Source organism: Odontesthes bonariensis, chromosome 1 (assembly GCF_027942865.1).
Source record: "Odontesthes bonariensis isolate fOdoBon6 chromosome 1, fOdoBon6.hap1, whole genome shotgun sequence".
In the NCBI taxonomy this organism is placed as follows: Eukaryota; Metazoa; Chordata; class Actinopteri; order Atheriniformes; family Atherinopsidae; genus Odontesthes; species Odontesthes bonariensis.
This window is the reverse complement of record NC_134506.1, coordinates 42,787,756-42,814,430: the sequence shown is the minus strand read 5'-3', so window position 1 is coordinate 42,814,430 and position 26,675 is coordinate 42,787,756. Positions and strand designations below refer to the sequence as shown.

Below are 26,675 nucleotides of genomic sequence, written 5' to 3'. Positions count from 1 at the left end.
CAGAAAATGCTGGGCGTGTACAATGACGTAGGCACAAGCCATGCGTCGGAGGTAGGGTGAAATACACCTGTCTGCATCAAATTTTTCAAACCAACGATGGCGGGACACCTTGAGATATCGTTGATCCACTTGTATATGCAGTTCATTGAGATGTTACTTTCCGGGGTGTGGATGGTTACAACGTGGTTACAATTTGTTGGTCACCTGCGTCTTGCTGCGTGGGAAACCGCGCTCTCCCATCTTTCTCGCCAGCCCTTCCAGCAGAGGTCCATCCTTCACCGTCCCCGACATGTGGCGGTAAATAACGACCTCTGCTCAGAGGCTGAGGAGCTCGCGGACCTCCTTGTCTCCCTAGTTGGCCATCTTCAAAAATGTCTCCAACTTGATGTAGGCTAAAACAGAGTAAAACTTGTCCTCACCTGTCGCTGTTGTTCTGAATCAGCTGTCCATTCTGTCTTTTAAACTCCTCACGCCACGCCCACGTCCGACCCGCGTCGACTGCGTTCACACCAAACTCGGCTCGGCAAAAAGACTAGGGTCCGACGCGGGTCGAAAAGCGAGTCGAGTTGACGCGGTCGGCAGTGTGAACACAACAGCGGACACGCTAAATTCGCGGATTAAACGCGGGTTATTCGGCAGTGTGAAAGGGGCTATTGATGCATGTGTATCTGCAGTTATTTCACATCTACAGATGTGAGAAAACTTATTTCTCAGAGCATTTCCTTACTTTTCATTATCATCGCCATCATAGTTTATTTATAGAGCAGATTTAAAACAACCTCAGTCGACCAAAGTGCTGCACAGAAGCAAAATCATAATAAAAATAATCATAAACACTACAACAACAAAAACAACACAAGGGATACTAATCATTCAATATGAAACAAATTAAGATTAAAAGTGAAAATAAAAAGAGAGTAAGAGGGATAAAGAGAAGGCGAGAGAGCCAAGATTCCCAGCTCAGCTTTGAATGAACGCCAAGGAGAAGAGATGCGTTTTGAGGAGTGTTTTAAAATGCTCAGCAGACTGTGCAGCTCTAACATGGAGAGGTGGGCTGTTCAACAGCTTAGGAGCCACTGAGAAGGCTCGAGCTCCACGTTGCTGAGACAAAACTGCTGGATGATACGATATGTTATGGGAGGAGGGAAACACTATGCTGACCCTCCTTTCTTTTGCAGTCTTTTCAGAGAACCAATATGTCTTTGATCAGAACACCTTCTGCACCTGTCAGAACCTTTAAAGGGACACTATGTAATAAATTAAGTCATTTATTAGCTCAAATCAACATATTCATTCATAAATTAGTCCTCATTGGTGGAAAATTATCTCTGTCAACAATCTCACTTATCCTCCTGAGTGAAGAATAACTTGACTGAATCTACAAAGAGCGGGCGAGCTCTATGGAGGCTGTCATGTCCTTCCGGTCTATGAAAAACTACGAAGTGCAGAGAGGGACAAAAAGCACTTCGAATCGCGTTTTCCCCAACGCCAGGCCTGCAAGCGGAAATGACTTCATTTTGACGTCACGTCCGCTGAATGGCTTATTACCGGCGCTAATGGTAAATAGATTTTATCTGGTAAATTATCCCACTAATAATGCATTGATTGTTACCAAACTTCTGCCGTAGTACACATAAGCTCTTAACTCACAAAACGAGGCATTAGAAAGTTTGTAAGTTTACCGGGAGTTTATGTAAAAGAACACTTTCCAGATAGCAACTACACACTGCGGCTAACGCTAACGCTGCGTCGACGTCACTTCCGGTATGTATATGACTAATTGCATTGTTTACACACCAAAGGCTATGTCAACTTATGTTATCTGACATGTTATCTGTCATCTGTATTTATAGTGTTGTTGTATGTGTGTTATGTAATCCTTTGTACTGTGTGTCTTGATGTCTTTTTGTTTGTATGGACCTTGAGTCTGAAGCCATAGCTTCTTGAATCTTGACACATACCGCCTGCCGTAGTTCAAGAAGTTGCAACACACATTTAAAAACGCGAGGCGCTAGAGAGCAAATTCATTCGACTTTGCAAAATAAAATTGCACCACTAGATGGGGGGAAGAAATTACATAATGTCCCTTTAAGTTTAAGTTTCTTGCATCAGCTGTAGGTTATGAGCAAAAACACAGAAATGAGCAGATTCACCTCAGAAACAAGCTGGATGTGCGCTCACCACAATCCTTTAACCAGAAGCACGCTGCCTTTGTCCTCAGTCATCAGGAACTGGTACCAGATGCAGGAGGGTTTGTTTCTTCAGCCAACACGTGCAGGAGCAGGTGCACGGCGTGCACGGTGTGCACGTCAGCACGCCGGGGTTGATTTATCAGCTGCTGCGTGACCTGTGGGGGGGAATTCTGCAGGTGCACGCCTCCTGATGTGGGTCAGCCGAGTGTGGCAGGATGGGAAAAAGGCGGATTCCAGACTTTATCTCAAATCTTTTTCCCCGTGTGTCTGCTCAGCTGCCTGTTTAAACTGTTTTAACAAGCTTGAGCTTTCAGGCTTGTTTAAAGATTACAATCAGAATTTCCCAAAGTTAAGCATCTATTTCCCTGTAGTTTTAGTCTCATATGTGCAGGAAACATTCATTAGCAGACTTCAGTGAAATCTATCGGACGCAGAGAGACAAAGATTTTCTTTTGTTTTTAGCTGAAGATGATGTCACCGCCTGAAAACGTTATAAAGGAGCCAGACCATCTGAACGACCACTGAATTAATCTAATTCCTGGGCTGACATCATATTCAGAAACGCTTTGTTCTGTTTGCTTAGACCCATTTAGCACCGAGCGACACAGCCACCCTGCCGGTGACATTTGTTGCTTCCTACCCTCTCGATTCCTGCGGAAGCAGTTGGGGTTCACTTAGTTTTTCCCACACCGCCTCTGTGTTTTGTCTCGGTAAATAATGACACGGCGTAATATGTCACGTGTTGTTGTTTTAAGGACCAGCTGCTGCTTTTTAATCAAGAATAATAAAACTGAAGGAGGGTGTACTTTGTTTTTCATGACTGCACCATGTTTATGTTCAGGTTGCATAAATATGTGCATCCCTCAGCATTCTAACATATCAGCCCCCACAGATCACCATATATGGTAAAATTAAATTAAATTAAATAAATAAAAAAATAATAATAAATCAAATATAAATAAATGAAATTAATTATATTAAATTAAAAAAATAAATTGAAAAAAATAAATTAAATGTATTAAATTAAATTAAATTGAAAAAGTAAATAAAATAAATTTAATGTAAAAAATAAAATAAAATATATTAAATTAAAATGTTAATAATAATAAATCAAATGTAAAAAAGTAAATTAAATATATTAAATTAAGTTAAATTAAATTAAACAAGATTAAATTAAAATAAAAAATCAAATGTAAAAAATCAAATTAAATAAATTAAATTAAATTAAATAAAAATACAAATAAAAATAATAGTAATAGTAATAAATCAAATATAAAAAATAAATTAAGTGTATTAAATTAAATTAAATTAAAGTAAAAACAAAAATCCACTGCTGTTTCTGTTGCTCTACCTTTACACTCCCTGGTCATTCCTTCAGGTTTTCTGCTGGTTTTCTTTATTAATGTGAAACAGAGTGAGTCTGTATTTGACGGGATGGCCTCATTAACCCAGCCGCTCCCACTGACCTCTGATAAGCTTCTGCAGGAACTTCACTGCTGTTGGTGGAAATTCATCAACATGAGCCACAGCTTGCGTTGTCCTGCAGGGGAAACGTGGGACTGATGGACACCTTTGCAACGTCTCACTTTTTATCGGCCCAGAACCAGAACTAACCAGTCTAACCAGTGAATAATGCATCTCTGGCATCCACAAACAAAAGGATTATACATCTAATGATCTGCTGGTCTGATTAACGTCATGTCATTTCACTGTTTTCACTGTTTCATCTCAAACATCCTGCATCTCATCCTGTTTCTCTGCAGCTTTCAGAGGAAATCTGCCGGGTTAATGTATTTATTGATGATCTTGAATTTGGCCGAAGACAAATGAAAGTAAGAGGCTCATAAACTCCAAATGGAACGATAAATATCAGGATCCATCGATCCACTTGTAATTATTATTCCAGAGGTCACTTGTTGGAGCTCTGACGCCCCCCCCTCCCACTTTCATTATTGAGCCCACACACCGTATTTATTAGCAGAGGTTTTTTAAAGGTCCTTAATTCACCAACTTTTTAACAAGGCGCCTCACTTCTTTGTGCCCGCACGTTTGCTTTGCTTCGTGAGTATTAGATTCGTAGCAATTTAAAGGAGCAGGCTGTAAACGGGCAGCTTAAATTAACAGAGTTTACATGTTGAAGGTCCTGATCAAGGTGCAGTTTGTGTGGAGCTTGTCTTCGCCGCATGCTAACAGCAGCGAAGGAGGTCAGAATCCCTTGCTAATGCCGAGCTGTCCGTCTCTCCGATGCGACCGTGTCCCTCATCGATTGCACGAGCTCAGACATCGTGTTGCTCTGCAGGGATGCCTTCAGTGAGAATCGTCTCTGCTCCCCATGCGCTGCTTTATTGCAACGACACCAACGAATGAAACATGGGGGCTTCATAATGGTTTAAAGACATAGGCTGTGTTCGAAACCGCATACTTCTCCTACTACTCCTACTACTCATACTAACTTTTTTTAAGTTTTAAGATGCATACTAGATTCTCCGAAATGTTGGGTATGCATCATGAGGTTACTACTCATAAGCCCCATACACACACGTCGCTGCTATTTACTCGCTACTCGCCACTCGCTTGGGTGCTTCTGCTGACTTGGTGTGTAGAAGTTGGGTGGCCACTGTTTGGAGAACACTGGGGGAACGTCACCTGTCAATAATCTGTATTCTGCATTTTAATTGGCTACTCGCTTTTACTCGCGTCGCTCGAAGTTGAAATATGGTCATCTCGGAATCCGCCCACTTCGCATCGCTTGTACTCGCTTGTACTCTCCTCGCCTACTCGCCTCCTCGCCTCGCGTGAACACATAGACATTCTATTGACTTCACTCGCTGAGCGAGTAAATAGCAGCGACGTGTGTGTATGGGGCTATACTCAAACTACCCAAGATGCAACGTAACGTGACGTCGCCGATCGTCATTTCCTGTCAAAACGGCAGTTTCAAGCTAGCTACAACGAGGGTAGGTTAACTTCCTGTTTTCAAAACAAAAGCACCAATTGTATGGTAATGGCTCTCCCTATGATAAAAGGCAACGGGTATTTTATTTTGTGAAAATAACAGGAAGTGCGTTGCTCACTGCGGCTAGCTTTAGTAGCGCCGAATTCGTGGGAACTAAATTGTAAACAGCTGGTATTTTGTCAGGTTTTCAACACGTTGGGGATCTAAACGACTACTTTCTCACCTGAAAATGTTTCAAATGTTGCTAAAGTTTACAGACTTTAGAGCTTAAAGGATAAGACCGGTTTTTTGACATTGGGCCCTTGATTTCACATTATAACATGATGTTCTACTCACCCCTGCTTGTTGTTTGTCATTTGGAGCTGTTCCGAAGATATTCGCGAGGCGTCTGGCTGCTCTCTTGAGATATTCGGCCATGAAACGGTTTCCTATGGGCAAGCTCATACAGGCACAAACTATGCTGTTTATAATTTATTAATTACTCTACACCAGCACTGATAACGTGGAGGTGCGTCGCTTACTTAAAAAAATCCGGGTTACTAATTTTGAATTTTAGCCGAATGAATAAATAGGCAGCAGGTCTGTGGGCTGTCTGTGGCAGTAGCACGACGAGGACGTCAGTAACACCCACTTTACGACAAAAAAATCAAAATTACAATAACCCGGATTTTTTTAAGTAAGCGACGCACCTCCACGTTATCAGTTCTAGTGTAGAGTAATTAATAAATTATAAACAGCATAGTTTGTGCCTGTATGAGCTTGCCCATAGGAAACCGTTTCATGGCCGAATATCTCAAGAGAGCAGCCAGACGCCTCGCGAATATCTTCGGAACAGCTCCAAATGACAAACAACAAGCAGGGGTGAGTAGAACATCATGCTATAATGTGAAATCAAGGGCCCAATGTCAAAAAACCGGTCTTATCCTTTAAGCGAAATCAGCTTCAGGCTGGCTGATTTCGGATCGGGCAGGAGCAAAATGCATTGTGGGTAAACCCTCTGCATACTGTCTGATCGATGAGTATTTCGGCCAATCTAGACTGCATCCGAGAACTTCTCGCTTACTCAAACTCGCATACTAACTCAAAAAGTTAGTATGAGTAGTAGGAGTTATATTAATTTGACTCTTTTGGAAACTGAAAGCAGTTTTAACGTAAATGTACAAAAAAGTTGAAACTGTGAAGCTGTTTTTCACAGATGCAGCTAAAGAAATGGGAACAAATGATGTGTCTCTGTGACAGGCTGCTGGGAACAAAGTGCCTAAAGATCCAGTTTAAAACGGCTTCATTGCTAAGTTGGACACAACACTGGTTCATCCCTTGAGTTAGGAGCCTTTTTCCTGCCTGAATGGTTCATAGGTCAGAGTTAAGTTGCTTAATGAAGAATAAACACATTCCTCTGAAGATGCTCAGGTACAAGGACTGGACTGAAGATGAGGGAAAAAGCAGAAGATGTCCAAAGAAAAATGTGAAAGAGCGTCAGAAAGCTGGAGAACTGTTGGTTAAAACCACTTTAACGATTAAAGAAAGTCCGGCTGCTTGGAGGGAAACGGAAAGAAATGAAGGCTGATCAACATTTTTTCTCTGTCCTGTCGATGAAAACTCTTCTTTTTTCCTCCACTCGTCCAGTTTCCTCAAATGTTTTAAGGACACACTGCACACCATGCTGAGATATGCCAAAGATAACACAGTCAAACTGTGTTATCTTTGCTGTTTTTCATAGATGCAGCTAAAGAAATGAATTCCATGTTTTGAAATTCCTCTTTTTGTCTTGATTCAAGATCACAAGAAGTGAAATTCGTCTCAAAAGGTTGGTGAAAATGTAAACCTGAACCGGTTTGTGTGTGTTTTCCAGGGAGACGACTGCTCCATCAGCTGTCCTGCCGGCCTGTACGGCACCAACTGCACCTCGCCTTGCTCCTGCCACAACGAGATCTCCTGCTCGCACATCGACGGCTCCTGTATCTGCAGAGAAGGTTCGGATATAAGATGTAGTGATAAAGATGAACTGCTTGTAACTCTGACACAGTTTAAGTCTCCGCTGAGGAGAGGAGGAGGAGGAGATTTGCCTTTGGCAGAGATGCTCAGACGGGAGAGATTGTCCCAGAATAATTTTTAAAAAAGCTGTGAAACCATGAAAGTCGGGAGTATTTGGACTGTTAGTCCACACGTGTTCATTATGAAAGTAGATGGCCACACTCCTGAGCCGGGAGCTGCTCGGGTAAATGACCCAGGCATGAGGAGGCTGAATCTGTGGCTCCTATAAACGGTGTCAACGCTTACCGGCCTTTCACAGGTCGGGTCAGGATCGTCCTCTGAAGATAAAAATGGTCTCATCTGTTCATAGAGCAGCTTTCTGATTGGTCCACGTGTATCAGCTCACTTTGGATTTATTTTTATTTTTTTCAACTTTATTTTTTATTGAACAACAGAAAAATACATGTTCGAGTTGTTACAGTTTTTTTTTTCATTCTGCTAGATCATAAATCAAAGACAACCATGTAAAAGAAACAGTTCTCACAGTTCTTGGCCCTGGTGCACAGGTTGATGAACTTTAAGAGTTTTCCACCCTCACCTAACCCCATTCTTCACCCACCACGGTCTGTAAATTGTGTATTTTGGAGTCTCAACATAAAAGTTATTTTTTCTACGGCTGGGCAACGATTTAAATCTTTAATCTAATTAATCACATGATTTCCCTGATTAATCACGATTAACCCTGTAAGACCCAGATATAGAAAAACCCCAAAACATTTTTTTTCAACCATTAAGATGTTGTTGTAGGAGGCCTTTGATACTGAAAATGATGTGTTTTTAAAAAATATATGTTTTGTTAGGTTTTTACGGAAACGTTGTAATATTGCAACGTTGGGCTCAATGGGGAGCAGAATCTCCTGCATTTGCACTCATTGTCTGAACAACAATACAGAACTAAGGATTCTTTTGCAGGGTTTTGCTTTTGTCCCAGAACAGTATAACATGAAAAATAACCTCAGTCATGTTGTTCTGAACAGTCATTTATTGCAACAACATTTTCTGTATTTCCTTGATTGTGGTGCCCACAGATCTTCCATTACTTTGAACGCTGTACTCATTTGTATGGGTTGCCAGCGCTTGAATCATGTCTTCTGAGACAAACTTTTCAAAGTACTGCAGCGGTGTGTGGAGGACAGTTGCATCATCTGTGAGAGCTGGACCAGAAAAATCAGTATTGGGACTGATGAAATCCTTTTTTTGCCAGCGATATCTGTCACGGGGCTTGATGTGTTCATTTGATTGGGGCTCAATGTCCAATGTCCTGGCTGTGCAGTCAGTGGGTTCCTGGTTTTCTTTGTCCACACAGGCATCGTTATCTGACTCCTCATCACTCGCATCAGTGTTGTCAAACTCTATGTCCACATCACTCTCTCCATTATGGACCATCTCAATCACATCCGTCACACTGTACCGAGGATCTGTCCTTGCTGGTCGCATTCTGAAATGGAAAAAATAAAATTGAATATAAACAGCACACATGCTTATTAGATTCTAGATAACCTGCAGAAAAATCAAATCAAATTAAACTTTATTTATATAGCACCTTTCATACTAAAGAAAAAAGCAGCACAAAGTGCTTTACATAATAAAATCAATTCAATTCATAAACTCACACACAACATCACACCGACAACCACACTGCACACATACTACCCCCCCCCACCACCCCCAACATAAGCAACATCAACAACAATCAACATTAAAATCAACATTAAAATCTGGCTTGACGCTGAAGCGAGGAAACGGTATCTTGGGGATCTGTCCACACCGGGAGCCAGCCCACCAATGACCACCACGGGGAACCGCCCAGATCGGGGCAGGCCGGCATCCACACCACAGCCAGGGCTGCAGTGCAGGATGCCCCAGCCACCCCGAACCAGGGCGATCCCCACAGTAATGACCCCACAGACCGAGTGGGCATAGTCTCCGGTGTGGAAGATCCCCATGAGGAAAAACACTGGAGAAATAAGTATATAGTAAAATAATTTAAAAAATATATATAATAAAATAAAATAATAATAAATAAAATAAATATATATTTTAAATAATGGATGAATAGATAAAAGTAAACTAAAACAAAACAAACAAACAAACAAATAATAATATATATATATATATATATATATATATATATATATATATATATATATATATATATATATATATATATATATATATATATATATAAATAATAAATAAATAAATGAAATAAAATTCAGCTGTAAGCTAAACTAAAAAGGTAGGTCTTGAGCCTCTTTTTAAAAACGTCAACAGTCTCTGCAGCCCTGGGGTTCTCTGGCAGGCTGTTCCAAAAATGAGGTCCATAATAGTGGAACAACGTCTCACCATAAGTTTTTGTTCGAACCTTAGGAACAACTAAAAGGCCGGTACCAGAGGACCTCAGGGTCCGCGAGGGCTCATAATTTAAAAGCAGATCAGATAGATAAGAATGCCCAAGACCATTAAGACATTTATAAACAACTAAAAGAACCTTAAAATCAACCCTGAAACGCACGGGGAGCCAATGCAGCGATTTTAAAACTGGTGTAATGTGTTCCCGCCCTCTGGTCTTGGTCAGCACACGTGCAGCTGAATTCTGTATTAATTGTAGGTAATGAATACTTTTTTTGGGAAGACCAGAGAGCAGGGCATTACAATAATCTATTCTACTAGAAATAAAAGCATGCATCAGCACCTCCGTGCTGGCAAGAGAGAGAAATGGGCGGACTCTGGCAATATTTTTAAGATGATAAAATCCTGTCTTTGTTACATTTCTAATATGTTGGATAAAATCCAGCTCAGAGTCAAAAAGAACACCCAGATTTTTTACATGTTGAGAAGATTTAAAATTTTGTAGTTTGGGTAAAATTATCTCTCTCTTGTCTTCAGGACCAATAATTAAAACTTAAGTCTTGCCCTGGTTGAGCTGTAAGAAATTCTCTGCCATCCATGACTTTATATCTAAAATACAGTTTAAAAGAACGTTAACTGGTTCTAGGTCATCAGGAGACACGGCAATGTAAAGCTGTGTATCATCAGCATAGCTGTGAAAACTAATGCCATGTCTCCTGACGACATCCCCAAGTGGCAACATGTACAGATTAAAAAGCAATGGGCCTAAAATTGATCCTTGGGGAACCCCACACTTGATTTTATGGATTCTTGAGGAGCATGTATCCTTACTTATAAAAAACTGTCGATCCGTGAGATAGGAATAAAACCATTTAAGGACAGTGCCAGAGACACCCACCAGGCTTCTAAGTCTGTTTAATAAAATGTGGTGATCTACTGTATCAAAAGCTGCACTAAGATCCAGCCGCACCAGGACTGAAAGCTTCTGTGAGTCCATGTTACACCTGAGATCATTTACAATCTTTAAAAGGGCTGTCTCTGTACTGTGGTTCTTCCTAAAACCAGACTGATGTTTCTCAAAAATATTGTGTTTGTTTAAAAACTCATTTAATTGGATAAAAACAACTTTTTCTATCATTTTACTTAAAAACAGTAAGTTGGATACAGGTCGGTAATTATCAAGAATCTTGTGATCTAAGGCTACGGCTACACGAAAACGAAACGAGGTTTTTTTTTAAAACGGGTACGAAAATTCTTGCGACCACACGGAAACGCGCTGCTGTAAAGACTCAGGTCCAGACGAAAACGATGAAACGATGCAGTACACACGCCACTGTGTCACGCCACGCTGTGAGACAATAGAGAAGTGTTAAAATTGGCTCACAGCGTCAACGTTTGACTGACGCAAAAACGTTTTAGCTGTAACAATGGAAACGAAACAAGGCCGTTTTCAAACTTTCCCACTCTGGAACCCGTTCTCAAAAACTATCGTTTTGGGGTAGTGGGAACGCCGGCTCCGTGTGGCCGCGACAGCGAAACGATAAGAAAAAGTATCGTTGACAGTGAAAAACGTTTCCGTGTAGCCGCAGCCTAAATTGCTCTTCTTCAGAAGGGGCCTCACCACTGCAGTTTTACAGGCAGATGGGAAAACACCCGTCTGAAGAGAGCAATTTACAATAAAAGAGGGGATGATGGGGAGATTGATTTCAATATGAAGTGTTTACAAATTGCACTGAAATAACCTATTCACACATTTCACTGGTCACACAATAGTGTATAGCTGACCAATTGTAAACTCTGATTATCATACTAATAGGTATGCAGGTAACCTCCAATTTACAACAACACCTTACATTCCTGAGCATCAACACCTGCTCCAGAACAATGGAAAAGCCCTCCCCCATCATCCCCCACAACTGCTATGTCTATGAATTGATATAGGAACATTTCCTTATCAATAGCCAAGACAAAGAGCAGACATGCACAAAAAGAATTTCTTTGTTAGAAAGTCCTGCTTTCTGTGATAAGGGGAAAATACTGAATGTTGCAGGTGGTTAGAATTCATTATAAGTAAATGAAAATGATTATATATGGCAATATATACCTTTGCACACTAGTTTGTAATACAATAATTTGTAATCTAATATAAGGCTAGAATGTATAAATCATGTGTAGTTTAAAGTTATATAGAAAAAATGTAAATGGAAGGTCCTCTGAAGAGGTTCCTCTCAAAACAGGGATATTTTGACTACCACATTCACCCAACGTTGTAATATTGCAACGCTTACAAAACAAGCTCTAAATAAAATGTAATGCACATTTTCCACAATGAATACATATGGACACGTTCTAGACACTGTAATAAACACAAAAAAAATATTTAAAGCATTTTACTTACTTCAATCAGATAAATCCAGTCCAGTAAATGAAGGGGTTGATGCTCTCTCAAAAATCTGGAGGTTGTGTGACTTCTCGACCTGAGGGCAGGCCTTATATACAAATGTGTGACCCAATAGCTTTCTGAGACTGAACAATAGGATCAAATGAGTATGTTAATGTGGTTGAAAAAAAAAAAAAAAAAAAAAGTTTTTTGGGAGGATGCAAAAATTGTTGTAATTCTGCAACAGTGGGTCTTACAGGGTTAATCACATTTGTACGCAGAATCCAAAAATGACTCCAAAAGTAGTGTATAGCTTTTAGCATTTATCTTTATTTTAAATGTGCTGCCATATGAATGAAAGTGCCATAACATTTGTTGTGCAAACACACTTTTAACATCAGCATCTTTCTGTAGTTTTTATGTAGATGCCTCGCTCCACTGTCTGTTTCCTTGAATGACTTGCTGCTATCAGTTGTGTGTTTTGCCTTTAAGTGATATTTTAGACTGGAACTACTACGCTGAGAAGACAATTCAACTTGGCAGTGTTTACAGATGACTTTGGTTCTGTCGACTCCGCCGTCTGGAAGAACTTTAACATGAAAATGGCCGAGTAAAAGTTCCGTACCCTTCTCCATGTTTGGTGGATCCGCCGATAACTTTCTTTTCCTGTTCCACAGCAGACAGCAACAGACTTTTACAAAATAAAAGCCTGTGATCAACAGACTTTTACAGAATAAAATAAATAATAAAACAGGGGTGGTTTGTGGCGTAGTGGGCTGAGCAGGCGCCCCATGTAAAGAGGCTGTAGTCCTCGCTGCAGCTGGCCCCGGTTCGAGTCCTGCATCGGACGGCCCTGTGCTGCGTGTCGTTCCCCCTCTCTCTGCCCCCTGCTTCCTGTCTCTCTGAACTTTCCTATCCATCCAAAGGCACAAAAGCCCCCCAAATTTTTTTCAATTATTATTTTTTTAAATAAATAAATAAAACCTGCATTAATGCGCGATAAAATATTTATCGACGTTAAATAATCAACGAGTTAACTCGCCCAGCCCTACTTTTTTCCATTATGTAAATTCTCCTAACTACTGACTGCCATGTATCAAGTGTTGGGGGGGGGGGGGGGGGGGGGTCTTTTTTAAGCCAGTTTAGGGTTATTGCTTTCTTAGCTGCTGTAAGTAGTATATGCAGCAGATATCTCTGTTTCAGGGAGGGCCAGCAGCGGGTTCCTAGGCAGCCGAGAAGCAAATATTTTGTCTAATAAATCAAATATCTCCCTCTAAAAATTGTCTAAAAGGGGGACACTTCCAAAATATATGTGTGTGGTTAGCAGACTCATCTCCGCAATTTCTCCAGCATGTAGGCGTTTGACTGGGATCCATTTTTGGAAAGGATTAGCGGGGTTCTAAAGAATCTATGGACTATTTTCCACTGGAACTCTCTCCATAGGTTTGCACAAGTTACTTTATGCACTTCTGCTTATCTCTAGTTCAAGGTCTGTTTCCCATTTTTGTTTAACATGTTTCATACTAGACACTTCTTGTTTCATACTAGACAGCGCATTGTATACACTAGATATTGGTCTCCTAGTATATTCTCTTTTTTTTGGATCATTGTCAAGTATAGTTCTATGGGTGAATCAGTCCAGTCTGGGTGTTTAGTCAGATAGCTTCTTATCTAAAGATCAATTTGGATTTTTAAATGTTTCTTGTGATTTTGTCGGTTTTGAACTCCCTGACGCAGCGTAAAATGATCTCCTGAGCATTTTGTTCTCTGTTTCACTTTCTTAATATCTTTCAATATCAGCTTGTTTAATTATTCATGCACCACTGAATCTTTATAGGAGCTTCGGGTAATTAAAATGGAGGAACATGAAATGGGATGCGCCTTTGTCCTCATATTGTGAAACAAGAAAAATGTATTTTAGTTTTAAATCCACCAAAGAAGAAACTAAAATGGAATCCTGGTCAGGACGTTGTCACGGTGCAGATGTGGTGCGTTTGATATGAATGAACAGGATCAAATCTTAGCACTCATCAGGATAAAAGCTGGTAATCACTAAGACAAACCCCAGATACTAAAGAATGATTCACCCTAACCTGGCCAACATCTGGCCTTGGCTGACACTGCTGACTCAAGTAAACACAGCAAACAAGGTCCACATCTCTTCTGGCGTTAGGGCCACCTCCTGGCTCTAGGAACATCTGCACGCCACATCGTAACTCAAGCAAGGCCCAGCTCTGAACCTTTGGACTATTTCTGACCTTCGTAACAGTTGCCAGTGACATCACTCAGCCGTAAGTGATTAAAGGGATAGTTCGCCTCTTTTGACATGAAGCTGTATGACATCCCATATCAGTAAAATCATTTATGAACATCTTCTTACCCCCTGCTGCGTCCTGTGAGCAGAGTTCCAGCCTCGTTTTGGTGTTGATGAAGGTAGTCCGGCTAGTTGGCTGGAGTTTAAAAAATAAAGCGTTTTGCTTCTCAAAACAATATGCGTTCAACAGAGTAATACATTTGCATCACAAAATCGTTCTCCAGGAAAAAGTCAGACCTCACAATCGCTTGGCCCTATTTTCTCTCCCTTCGTATCACTGCCTGCTGTGTAGACCGAGCAGCAAACACCGTAACAGGCGCGGCTGTCGGCAGGCGGCATACTGGAGAATGGTCCGAACAGACGAGTGAATTAAACCACATGAGTTGTAAGACATCGGCTGTAACAGACTGACGTGTGTCTCTGTCAGGCTGGCAGGGCGTGGACTGCTCCATCCCCTGCTCCAGTGGTTTTTGGGGCCTGAGCTGCAACCAGACGTGTCAGTGTACCAACGAGGGGGCCTGCGACCCCGTCAACGGAACCTGCACCTGCTCGCCGGGCTGGAGGGCCGAGTACTGCGATGTTCCCTGTCATGTGAGTGGACAGCTCAGTTTCTCTTTAGCAGAGGTGGGTAGAGTAGCCAAAAATTGTTCTCAAGTAAAAGTGCTGTTACTTCAGAATAATATGACTCAAGTAAAAGTAAAAAGTAGTCATCCAAATAATTACTTGAGTAAGAGTAAAAAAGTGCTTGGTGAAAAAACTACTCAAGTACTGAGTAACTGTTGAGTAACGTCTGATTTATTTGTTAACACAAGCATTCAATCAGACAGACAAACATACTAAATAATCATCTTTAGGCAAATTAGAGTTCATCCAATTGATAAAAATAAATTAAAATGAATTAATTAATTACAAAATAGCTTAAATTAAAATAATCCAGGTAAATTCAAGTACTTCAATAAAAAATAAAAGAGACTTAGGAAATGTTTAAAACATATGTAACCCTTATGTAACCTAAAAAACAAACATTCACCTATCCATGGGGGGAAAAACGAGTTTAGGAAACTTAGCGCTACATGTTTCCTCAAGTTCAATGTTGAGTTTCTGCTGAAATGTGCGTTTGTTTTGGTTGACACAGAAGACACATAATGTAGCTGCTGTTTCTCACTCTTTGTAAGGTAAACATGCTTTCAGTATGAGGCCTCGTCTGCGTCTTCATTTCCCACCGTTGGTTCTGACATTTTTCATCTGTTTCTTTGTTTGTTTGCTACGACTGCTAATGCTAAAGCTAACCCGTCCCGCCGCTGAGATCGAGTACGGTCACGTGACCAGACTGCACGGCTGCGTCTGATTGGTGGAACACAGTCAGGTGGTAGAGCCTTTGGCGGAAGTCTCTCTCTCTGTCAGAATAAAACATTAAAATGAGGCGTACGCGGGGGATAAAAATAATGAGGCGTAGAATACCAAAGAGGTAAGAAGAAAAGTAACCAGCTCATTGTAGCCTAATGTAGCGGAGTAAGAGGACAGTTTCTGCTGCACACATCTACTCAAGTAAAAGTAAAAAGTATAGAGATTTAAAACTACTCCTAGAAGTATAATGTTTTCAAAAACTTACTCAAGTAAATGTAACCCGTTACTACCCACCTCTGCTCTTTAGTCATCACATTCTCACGTGTAAAACTGGTTCAGAGAGTTCATAACCTTTTGTATAATTCATAAAACGTGTGTTTTTGTCATGTTCTTGTTGCTGTTAGGAGGGATCGTACGGGCTGGACTGCAGAGAGGGATGCGACTGCATCAACGCCGGCGGCTGCGATCCAGTCACCGGCGCCTGCCGCTGCCTCACAGGTTGGACTGGTGAGTTCAACCGCTTTGGTTGTCAAAGCAAGAGCCGAAGCACACACACACTTAGACACACTTTGGTGCACAAAGACAGATTAAAGCAGATTACAAACTTTTCTACAATTCTACAAAGTGCTTTACAAGAAAGAATAAAACCAAACAAAGCAGGTAGAAGGATGAGGCCAGAAAACGCACCTCAAAGATGAACAGGCGGTAAGATGAATGAGATGAATAATGAACACAACATGTCAGAAAGCCTGAGAAAGGCTTCAAGGCTGAACTGTGAGAACTTAAAAGAGACACATTCTGCCCTGTTCTCACAAATAGACACAAAAAACTTCCAAAATGAAATGTTGGTCAGAATTCCACAAAGATGCACAACAACAGCTTCCTTTCAGCCATGAGTTCACAGCTGGTTTTAGGGATGCAGTAAGAGCCCCGTCCTCTGACATCATGTTGTACAGCTTTACGCTACGATAAAACGTAAATTTGGGCACAAAATACACTCAGAGAGCTCAGAGGACCACACAGCAAACAGGAACCCTGAACTAAGCACCACATACGTGCATCTCCATCACATATCTTAATAAACTCTGGGCTTTGCTTTAGCTCTGTTGCGTGTTCAACGTCTCAACGGTCTTTGCTGCATTTGATGACAAATGGACAAAAGTTGAATTCAAAGGGACAGTTCGCCTCTTCTGACATGAAGCTGTATGACATCCCATACTAGCAACATCATTTCTGAACATCTTCTTACCCCCTGCTGCGTCCTGTGAGCAGAGTTCCAGCCTCGTTTTGGTGTTGATGAAGGTAGTCCGGCTAGTTGGCTGGGGTTTAAAAAATAAAGCGTTTTGCTTCTCAAAACAATATGCGTTCAACAGAGTAATACATTTGCATCACAAAATCATTCTCCAGGAAAAAGTCAGACCTCCCAATCGCTTGGTGCTATTTTCTCTCCCTTCGTATCACTGCCTGCTGTGTAGACCGAAGTGCAGACCGAAGTGCAGGTGGCAGCAGGCAGTGATACGAAGGGAGAGAAAATAGGGCCAAGCGATTGTGAGGTCCGACTTATTCCTGGACAACGATTTTGTGATGCAAATGTATTACTCTGTTGAACGCATATTGTTTTGAGAAGCAAAACGCTTTATTTTTAAACCCCAGCCAACTAGCCGGACTACCTTCATCAACACCAAAACGAGGCTGGAACTCTGCTCACAGGACGCAGCAGGGGGTAAGAAGATGTTCATAAATGATATTGCTCATATGGGATGTCATCCAGCTTCATGTCAAAAGAGGCGAACTATCCCTTTAAAGGTTTATCAACCCGGACATCAAGCAGTAGGCTTTTATTGCCTCCTTTCTACGTGGAGGAGCAGCGGCTCTACTCCGCCTTCCCCCTGGATAGTGGAGCTACTCCCCCTATCTATAAGGCCCCGCCCCCCTCTGAAGGAAACTCATTTCAGCCTCTTGTATCCACGACCTCATCCTTTGGGTCTCTACCCAGATCTGTGCCCACAGCTGAGGGTTGGAGCAAAGATGGAGCAGAAACCTGAAAGCTTTGCCTTTCAGCTCAGCTGCAATCTGAGCCATTACAAACCAAACATCAACTCTTCCACCAACAACAATTAGCTAAAGTATTCCAGAAGAGCAAATATTAAGATAGGAAATTGCTGTTGAACTTTCCATCATATTTATGTTGAAATTGAGATGATGACAGTTCCATAAGGAGCTCAAAGTTCTGGTAGCACACAGAAGGAAACCGTTTGTTCTGCTTTTTTGCTCTTATAAGGTCGACTGGGGGGCAGTAAAATGAACAGTGAGGGGTCAGAGTGGGGGAGATTGTGTGTGATTTTCCTGGCTCTGCAGAGATAAACTCTGAGATGTAACAGTTCACTTCAGACACCCAAACATGTGCTCTCAGACATATAAACTTTTTGTTTGATGTTTTTCTCACTTTAAAGTCGACACGAAATCAAACAAAAATGAATTTATGTTTGGTGAGTTTATGGATCTTTGTCCTGGTAATGAGTAGAGCTGCAGCTTTTTTGTATTATTATTATTTTTGGGGGCTTTTATGCCTTTAATGGACAGGACAGTTTAAGAGAGACAGGAAGCAGGGGGCAGAGAGAGGGGGAAGACATGCAGCACAGGGCCGTCTGATGCAGGACTGGAACCGGGGCCAGCTGCAGCGAGGACTGTAGCCTCTGTACATGGGGCGCCTGCTCAACCCACTACGCCACAAACCACCCGGGCTGCAGCTTTTTGAACAGCTGGAGACAGTGGAAGAGTCCACATTAGCCGCATTCGGACAGAGCAGTTCTAAGAACGGTCCTCCTCGAATTTCGTTCTGATAACTGCCCTTCATAACCCATACCCAGGGGAACTGTTTCAGTTTGCATTCGCACATGGGTCGGGACCCTGATAGGGACTGATGTGACTCAGCCGTCTGCGACGTGTTACTTTAGGTCAGTGGTTCTCAAACTTTTTTGGTCATTCCCCACTTTGAACAAGTGGAGATTTCCAAGCGCCACCTGCCCCTGTTGCCCCAACAAAAATATTGACAAATTACATTTTAACTTTATTGAACTAACACCAAGTAAAATCATATTTTGTAATGAATCAAAATCAATAACATCAAATAACATAAAGTTGAAAAAGAGAAAATAAAAGCGTTTAATTTGCAATCTGTGCAAAAAACAAAAACAACTCAAATGTATCCCTGCATTAGTGGCTGCAATGAGCCTGTTTTGCACACCTTCTCAAAACGTGGTTGCAGGCTTGAAACTGCCACTCAAGTCATGCTCAGTGTTGAGCTGAGATCTGTGTTTTGTTTTCAGAGATGCCACAGCTGAGAAGCATGTGGTTGCATTGCAGGATTCTGTATGTAACTTTGTATGAGGCCGTTTGTGCTCGACTGTTAACCGACGCGGCCTTTACCAGGCGGTGCTCCTGCTGACGATTTTCTTTTAAAGAAATCCAGTGGCTTGTTAACGTGACAGGGGTGTGTTGTAGTGATGGGATACTCGAGTTTGAATGAGTCACTCACTAAAATGAATCGGGTTTTTCGAGTCACTTGAATCAATCACCCAGAGTGTGCGCCACGGAATGTACAAACATTCAACTACAAAACAGAACAAAACAAAAAAACAGAAGAAAACAGCACCAAGAAGCTAACATGGAGAGCGGGGAGGCCACCGTTTTCATGGTCTGCATGATGGTGATATTCATCATGGACGATCACATCGGGCGTCTAACATGGAGGCTGGAAGAGCTCACAGAGAGAGTCAGGAGACGCAGGATGGAGCGCAGGTCGTACTTCTTGGTTTCATGAAGGAAGGAGAGCAGAGCGCCGCAGACAAAGGAGACCACGTGGAGGTTTAACTTATTAAACACGCCAAGGTTGTGTCCGTGTCGTATGAGGAAACATTTCAGCCTGACAACATGACAAGGGGCGGAGCTACCGACCACCAAACACCTCCGACAGATGTGTTGCTATGGAAACCAGAACAGACCCAGCTGAGGAGAAGGAGCTGAAATGGTTCCAGGAACTGAGGGCTGTGGTCCCTAGTTCCTGTATGTGCGAATGAGGGAAAAAACGTCTCCGTTCCTGAAAAGGTTACAGGAACTGCAGAAGGTTCCTACAGGGGGAATGATTCCTGAAAGATTTCTGAGAACATGTCGTGACGTTGAGCATCAGAACTGAGTTTCTAATCAAATATTACCTCAAGATTCCTGCATTCTGGCTCATTTGATGGACTGTCAAGATTATAACCAACAGAGCTGATGGAATTTGGGGGAGCAGACAGATTGACTCTGACTTATCATCACTAAACGCTGTGAAAGCTGCAGCACTGCAGGCATCTTTGGGTTTAATCAGCACGTACAGCTGACTGATGTCTGCGCGAAAAAAGTAATATAGATCTGCATCCCGACGTAGGAAAAGCCAGATAAAAATGCAGCATTTTAAACTGAAAACAGAACCAACAGAAATGTGTTTACCACGTGATTGATTTGTTCACTTTTCCATAGCGAGGTCACAGCTGTAAATATTTTAAAGGTGATAGAGAATGGTTGAATGGGGCATTAATCCTTGTTCTGTGATGTGATATGTAGCCCAAAAAAAATTGGTTGGGTCTGTAATGGCTCAGAACCTCCCTAAAAGGCTCTCTGAAACAGCTGTTACTATGCTGGGTTTAGAATGCGTCTTTTTCCCTTATTGGCGTCGTTTCAGAGCTTATCTGGCAACCTCATTATGAAATGCAGGTAGGTGTTGGCGCTATTCGGTTGCCGTTGCTTGATTGGCTGCCCTTGCTCTCACTGAAAACAGAGCTATAGAGTAATACACTGACTGAAAAGAAAGCTCATCAGAATCAGAATTCGTTTTATTGCCATTGTTAGTGAACAGTGTTCACTAACTAGGAATTTGCTGCGGCGTAAGGTGCAAACATGTAACATAGGATATAATAATAAAAAATAAAGAATAAAAATATATGAATATAAAATGTACAAGATGTGTACAACAATACACAGTATCCAATATACAGAGCAACAACAGTGCAGCTTCATTAGTGCAATTTTAATGATGGTAAAGTGACTGGGGCAGGTTATGAGATGATTATGAAGTGTTCATAAGTCCAACTGCAAGGGGACGGGAGGTTCTGGTCCGAATGGACCGAAGCCTCCTGCCCGAGGGGAGTGGTGCAAATAGAGAAGGGTCAGCTGTGATCCGACCTGCTCGCCCCATAGTCCTGGAGACGTGCAGCCGATCAGCTTCTCAGCGGAGCGCACAGCTCGCTGCAGTCTGTGTCTGTCAGAACTGACCATCTACTCTGCTGCTCGGAATCGTGAAAGCTTTGTGAAACTGTACTCCGTGAAATGCGCAGCGCAAAGGAAAAGTCGGCGGTTGTATGTACTGGGGATGCTGTTAAAAATAAATAAAAGCCATTGATCGCGAACATTGCTTTCCGGGGGAAGAATATGTAACGATTGTAGTCTGCTTTCACAGCCTTGGAAGGCTCACCAGTTCCTGTTTCTCGCCGAAGGGGCGTGTCTGAAACGGGGTGGCTGTGGATTTGGGTGTGGGGGGGGGGCGATTGCTGAAAAAGTGACGTCACTTTTTCACAAAAACGGATTGGGGGATATTCTGGGGGCTATTCAAAACAGGGGAGTACTTGAAACAGAGGTTCTGACACTTGCTGGCACTTTGTGTGTACTCCCCACAGCGGGGAGACTCAGAACTAACACCAAAAACGGGAAAAAGACGATTTTGATTCTCTGTACCCTTTAAACCCGTAGATATTAATGGTTTACTGTCTGTAATTGGAGCAAATTCAGCATCTGTTGCAGATAATAAAAGCAACGGATGTATATCAATGAACGACATCCATCAGTCAAAGGCAGTAAATTGTGTTTAACACTCGACGGATGCACCAGTGCGTCCAAATCACATGATCAGTTTAAGATGAGGTGGCAACGAGACGCAGCCTCACTGATTCTCCTTTTTAATTGTGTTTAAACTTCATACCAGCTTTTAAATTGCACTGATTGACCAAGTAAAACCAGACTTATTACAAATAATTTAAAAAATGCACAAGAAAAGTGCTCCCTGTCGTTTTCCTTCTCAGATTTGATGTTTTCTGTGTGATTTTAGGTCCAATTAAAGTCTAAATAAAGCCTGTGCTGAACAAAAAATGACACCAAACAAGGTGAGGTTTATAAGGGGAAATATAAAGGTGAAATAAAAAAAGTAGTCAAAGATGTTTGCCAGTTTATACCCTGGACCCCAGATTATAAAATCAGGGTTTATTAGAGCAGAGCGACAGTCTGGAAACGCTTTAAGTGAGTCGAGACGTAGCCTTAATGGGCTGATTTTTCTGTCCCAGTTTCTGACTAAAACAAACAGAAAAATATGTGAATGAGAGCAGCTTTGTTGGGAATTCAGCATGATTAATACACACTTTACTGTTTTTACTAAAAGATGCAGAAAGATGGAACTTTGGGGCATGAACAGAGCACATAAGACCATCTGAATCTTGCTGATTCGGGAGTTATTTGGACCTCAACTGCATCCCTGAGCTTCTAACATACATTTTAAATGTTCGGTTTTGGTCGAGGTCACACAGTTTTTACTTCTAGCTTCAAACAAGCATGTTTACAGATGAAATGTCACTGTACGACGCCAACATCCAATCATTTCCATCCCATCCCTCCTCGTTTTCCACGTCTCTCCCTCTCAGCGTAACGAACAAAGCTTCTGATTTTCGCCCGTTTTCTGGTTCAGAGGTAGTTTATCAAGTTATAATGGCTGCCAGCGCCCCACTATTCTACTCTTCTCATGCTATAAGTCAAAGGAAGTTTCTAATGAGCTGCACATTTGCCAGGCGGCTTCACCACAGGGGGGTAGAGATATAGACTATTCCTACTGTCTGTCTGTCTCTTTCTATATTTAGATGTGGTGGGAAACTTGAGAGGCTCTAAGAGTGAATGTAATGTGAGTCTCATGGGCGTTCCAGTCTCCAGACTGTCCCCTGTGAGCCGCCGGGGCTCTGATCAATTCTGCAAGACATCTTTTGTGGAAACTCCTCCCACACACACACATAAATATATATATATTTATATATTTATATGCAAGAGTGATGAAAGAGGAAGCCACTTCAGCAAGAGGCCAAAAAGTTACAAAAAGAATATAGAAGATTTTTTTATTTAGCCTCAAATGTGCGTTCATGTGCAGATGGATTATTTGGTATTAGGGCTGGGCAACGATTAAAATGTTTAATCTAATTAATCACATGATTTCTCTGATTAATCACGATTAATCGCATTTGTACGCAAAATCCAAAAATGAATCCAAAAGTAGTGTATAGCTTTTAGCATTCAGTTTTATTTTAAATGTGCTGCCATATGAATGAAAGTGCCATAACATTTGTTGGGCAAACACACTTTTAACATCAGCATCTTTCTGTAGTTTTTATGTAGAAGCCTCGCTCCACTGTCTGTTTCCTTGAATGACTTGCTGCTATCAGTTGTGTGTTTTGCCTTTAAGTGATATTTTAGACTGGAACTACTACGCTGAGAAGACAATTCAACTTGGCTGTAAATGCAGGAGTTTTAAAAAAAAAAATTTTGAAATACGTGCCTTTATGTTGAAACAAGTGAAACAGGAAGTAGCGCCGGTTAGCTCCGTTAGCTTCACACCTGTAGCGGTGATGTTACCTGCTAGTTTATCTTTATTTTATTCCTCCATGCTTCGTGGTGTTTGCTGTAACTGTGAATGTGATGCATTCAACAGACTTTTACAATAATAAAACCTGCGTTAATGCACGATAAAATATTTATCGGCGTTAAATAATTAACAAGTTAACGCGATAATAACGAGTTAACTCGCCCAGCCCTATTTGGTATCAAGGGAAAATTGTATCGTTGACTGTATTGACGTATATTTTTAGCACATCATAGTGTATGTTTACACAGTTTCCTGCTTATTGTATTGGTTGTATTCACGCTGCTGTTGATGATTAAAGATTTTACGCGTCGGCAGGAATCATAAATCAAAGTTCTGCTGTTTGAGCAGCCAGATTCCGGCCGTTTTCTATCACTCACACACAACCAGATAAATAGGAATTTAATAAACTGCTGAAAGAGTTCAAGATAGTTGGCAGATTGAGAGATAGAGAGTGAGGGGCCATCAAGGGACCACAATATTCATATAGGGGTCAAGTATTTGTCCAACATCGTTTGAGATCGTTCAAATATTCTTCTTCTGTAAGTTTTTTATTCACGCTGGACATTACGGTATGGAATTGCACCCACCTATAATCCACTCTCGGACAAAGGACAGATGAGTGACAGGACAGGGGCACTTCAGGGGGCCAATCAGATTTCAGCTAGGGCCAATGCCCCTGTGGCCACGCCCCTGGTTATAGATTAGAGGGCGTTAAATGGTGGTTATTAAATTAGGTATATTTTGCCCTGACAGTAACGCACTCAGTGATGGTACTTCTGCTACTTGTACGGTCACTTTTATTTTAAAGTCACCAATTAACCTAACATGCATGTTTGTGGACAGTGGGAGGAAGCCGGAGCACCCGGAGAGAACCCACGCATACAGCCGGGAGTTGAACCTGGAACCCTCTCACTGTGACGAGAAAATATAAAGCTTTAAAGATGAACTGAAACGAATGTTCATCTATCATTCAAATGAAATTTTTGTCTTTTTCTAAAACCATCAACCCAACTTGAACTAAATTTTCCGGCCATAACTTGTTAAAACGGCCATTTAAAAGTGTGAATTATGTGGCCTTTGGTGCGAAATTGGCCACGTGACCGTGACGTCATAGGGTTGACTCCCTTATTTGCTAGTATGGCTGGCTGCGATAGTAACATACATTTGATGGACTTATATCTCATAAAGGAACCAAAATTCTGATACAAACATCAGCAGGTCGAAAGAACACACCTCTAACATTATGTGGAAAAACTTTCGTTGAATTTAAGCCACACAAATTGATTTAATATCTATATTGTAGAGGCTCTCTGCACCTCCCGTTTGGGTAATGGAAATTAAAGTTACCATTTTCGGCACAGGATCGGCGGCACAAAACAGCCATCGCTCCTACTACACGCTGATTATTATTAAGATGTTATCAATCAAATGACACAATAGTGTATGTTTGCTGTGGTAAACTGGAAAAGATTTGAACATGGCGGTTTGGCAGATATGGCATTCTGCTGCGCTGTCTTTGACACGTTGAAACCTAACGAAGGGGCACTTTGAAATCCAGCCACTTAAAAAAAAACGTATGTGATAATAACATGGTTTTAATGTAAGCTTAATAAACAATGGCGTGGATTAACGGGTCGGAGATCCTCCAGTGCGCGGCCCCATCTGCGGATCCTCACGGGTCGGCGGCAGTGGAGATGGGCACCCGGCCTCGGCACGACTGACAGCAGCCATCGGTAGGACTGATCCTCTGAGCCTCGGATGTCGTAGCCGGCGCAATCACCGGAGAGACCAGACAGCAGATGGCGAGCGTTGTTGGTGGAGGGCAAAGCCAGGTGGGCTTTCAGCCGGCATATTACTCCACCTCTCTTTCCACGTCTTCTGCGACGGCTGTTGCGTGGCAACCGACCAGGTAGATGCCATAGGTAAGAGGGTACAGACGCTAAAACAGGTGGCGGTGGCTTTGTCTGATCGTTGACGTGATCGATTTAATGTCCACAGAATCTCTGATTTTCAAGAGACTCAGGCGATCATAGTGATGAAAACGATAAAAACATGACAAAACACAAAAAAAGCTAGCAGAGGTAGACGGCCAGCCACTCACACGGCGCCAAATTCTAGCTGGATATGTGTGCAGACCGAAGTGCAGACCGAGCAGTCCCCTGCTTCCGAGCAGCAAACACCGTAACAGGTGCAGCTATCGGCAGGCGGCAGCAGGCAGTGATACGATCCACCGTGCTCTTGTCTTTGCCTTCTCCTTGTCAGCCTCAGTTCCAGTATTTTTTAGTTTGGGAAACATGTGCAGAGAGATGCCTTCAGTGCAGCTGCTATTTTTGCAACTAACACCATTTGTTCCTCCAGCAACACAATATTTTCCACCGTGCTTTGATGTCTTAGCCATAGACGCCGCCATTACAGTTAGACGACTAGAACTTCTGTGTCAACCCTATGACGTCACGCATAAAAAAATGAATTCGCACAAAAAGACAAAATGTGGCTCCTTTTGAGCCCGTTTTAACATGACTTCCCGGATAAATTATTCTCCAGACAATATCTCATTTTAATCGCAAGGCTTGGAACCTTTAGAATCAGCAGCAAAAACTGTGAAATTCCAACAATTAAAATTCATTTCATAAGTCCTTTAAAATATTGTCCTTAGGAGTGAGCATGTGTGTGGTTGTTTGTCTGATTTGTCTCACTCAGTGGGGTCACATGGCACTGAAAGGATCGGATTATTGGCTAAATTACAATCAGACTGAGTTATTAAGTGCATGTAGACACCTTAATCTGACTAAGAACTGGATCGGATGGGATTCAGACCCCGAGATAACTGGGTTGAAAGTCACTCTAAACCTGCTTGTAGACGCTGAAGCTCGTGGTGAATCAGACTTTGCGTTCTGCGCATGCTCCAGATGTTTTCCCGGGGTCGTGACCCGGAAGTCAAAGGAGACGATATTCCTGTTGTTGTCGCCGTCAGAAAGAAACAAACAACGCGATGGAGAATGCTCCGTTGGGCATCGAGTTTGTGCAACAAGCAGCTCATCACAGACCAAATGTAGAGGGACGTAGCTTCATCTGGCTCTGCGTTCTCCATCTTTCTCCAATGCCTGAGTTTGTTGTTGTTGTTGGTGGTGAAGAGGTCAACAGGAAGTGGCTCTATTAGCAACAGCTGGAATGGGTACAGCGCCACCTATCATACCGGGGTATGACACGCTTTGTGCCTCTGATCCCATTCATTCACCACCATATATCCAAGGAGAATTACCCTTGCTCAAATAAGGAGCATAACCCAACTATAGCTATAATCCAATTAAGCTCATCATGTGTGTGGACCACTGATGGACTGGCGACCCGTCCAGGATATACCCCGCTGTATCTCGATATATCTA

The 26,675-nt window shown here is 42.0% G+C and overlaps 1 protein-coding gene across 1 annotated transcript in view; it reads left to right on the top strand.

Annotated features, from left to right (window-relative positions):
- LOC142381975 (multiple epidermal growth factor-like domains protein 11) overlaps nucleotides 1-26,675 on the top strand; it is a 180,903-nt gene that overhangs the window by 116,235 nt on the left and 37,993 nt on the right. The window contains exons 11-13 of the mRNA XM_075467346.1: nucleotides 7,001-7,121; nucleotides 14,656-14,819; nucleotides 15,980-16,082. Coding sequence (XP_075323461.1) covers nucleotides 7,001-7,121; nucleotides 14,656-14,819; nucleotides 15,980-16,082 — 388 coding nt within the window. The remainder of the gene's footprint in view (nucleotides 1-7,000; nucleotides 7,122-14,655; nucleotides 14,820-15,979; nucleotides 16,083-26,675) is intronic.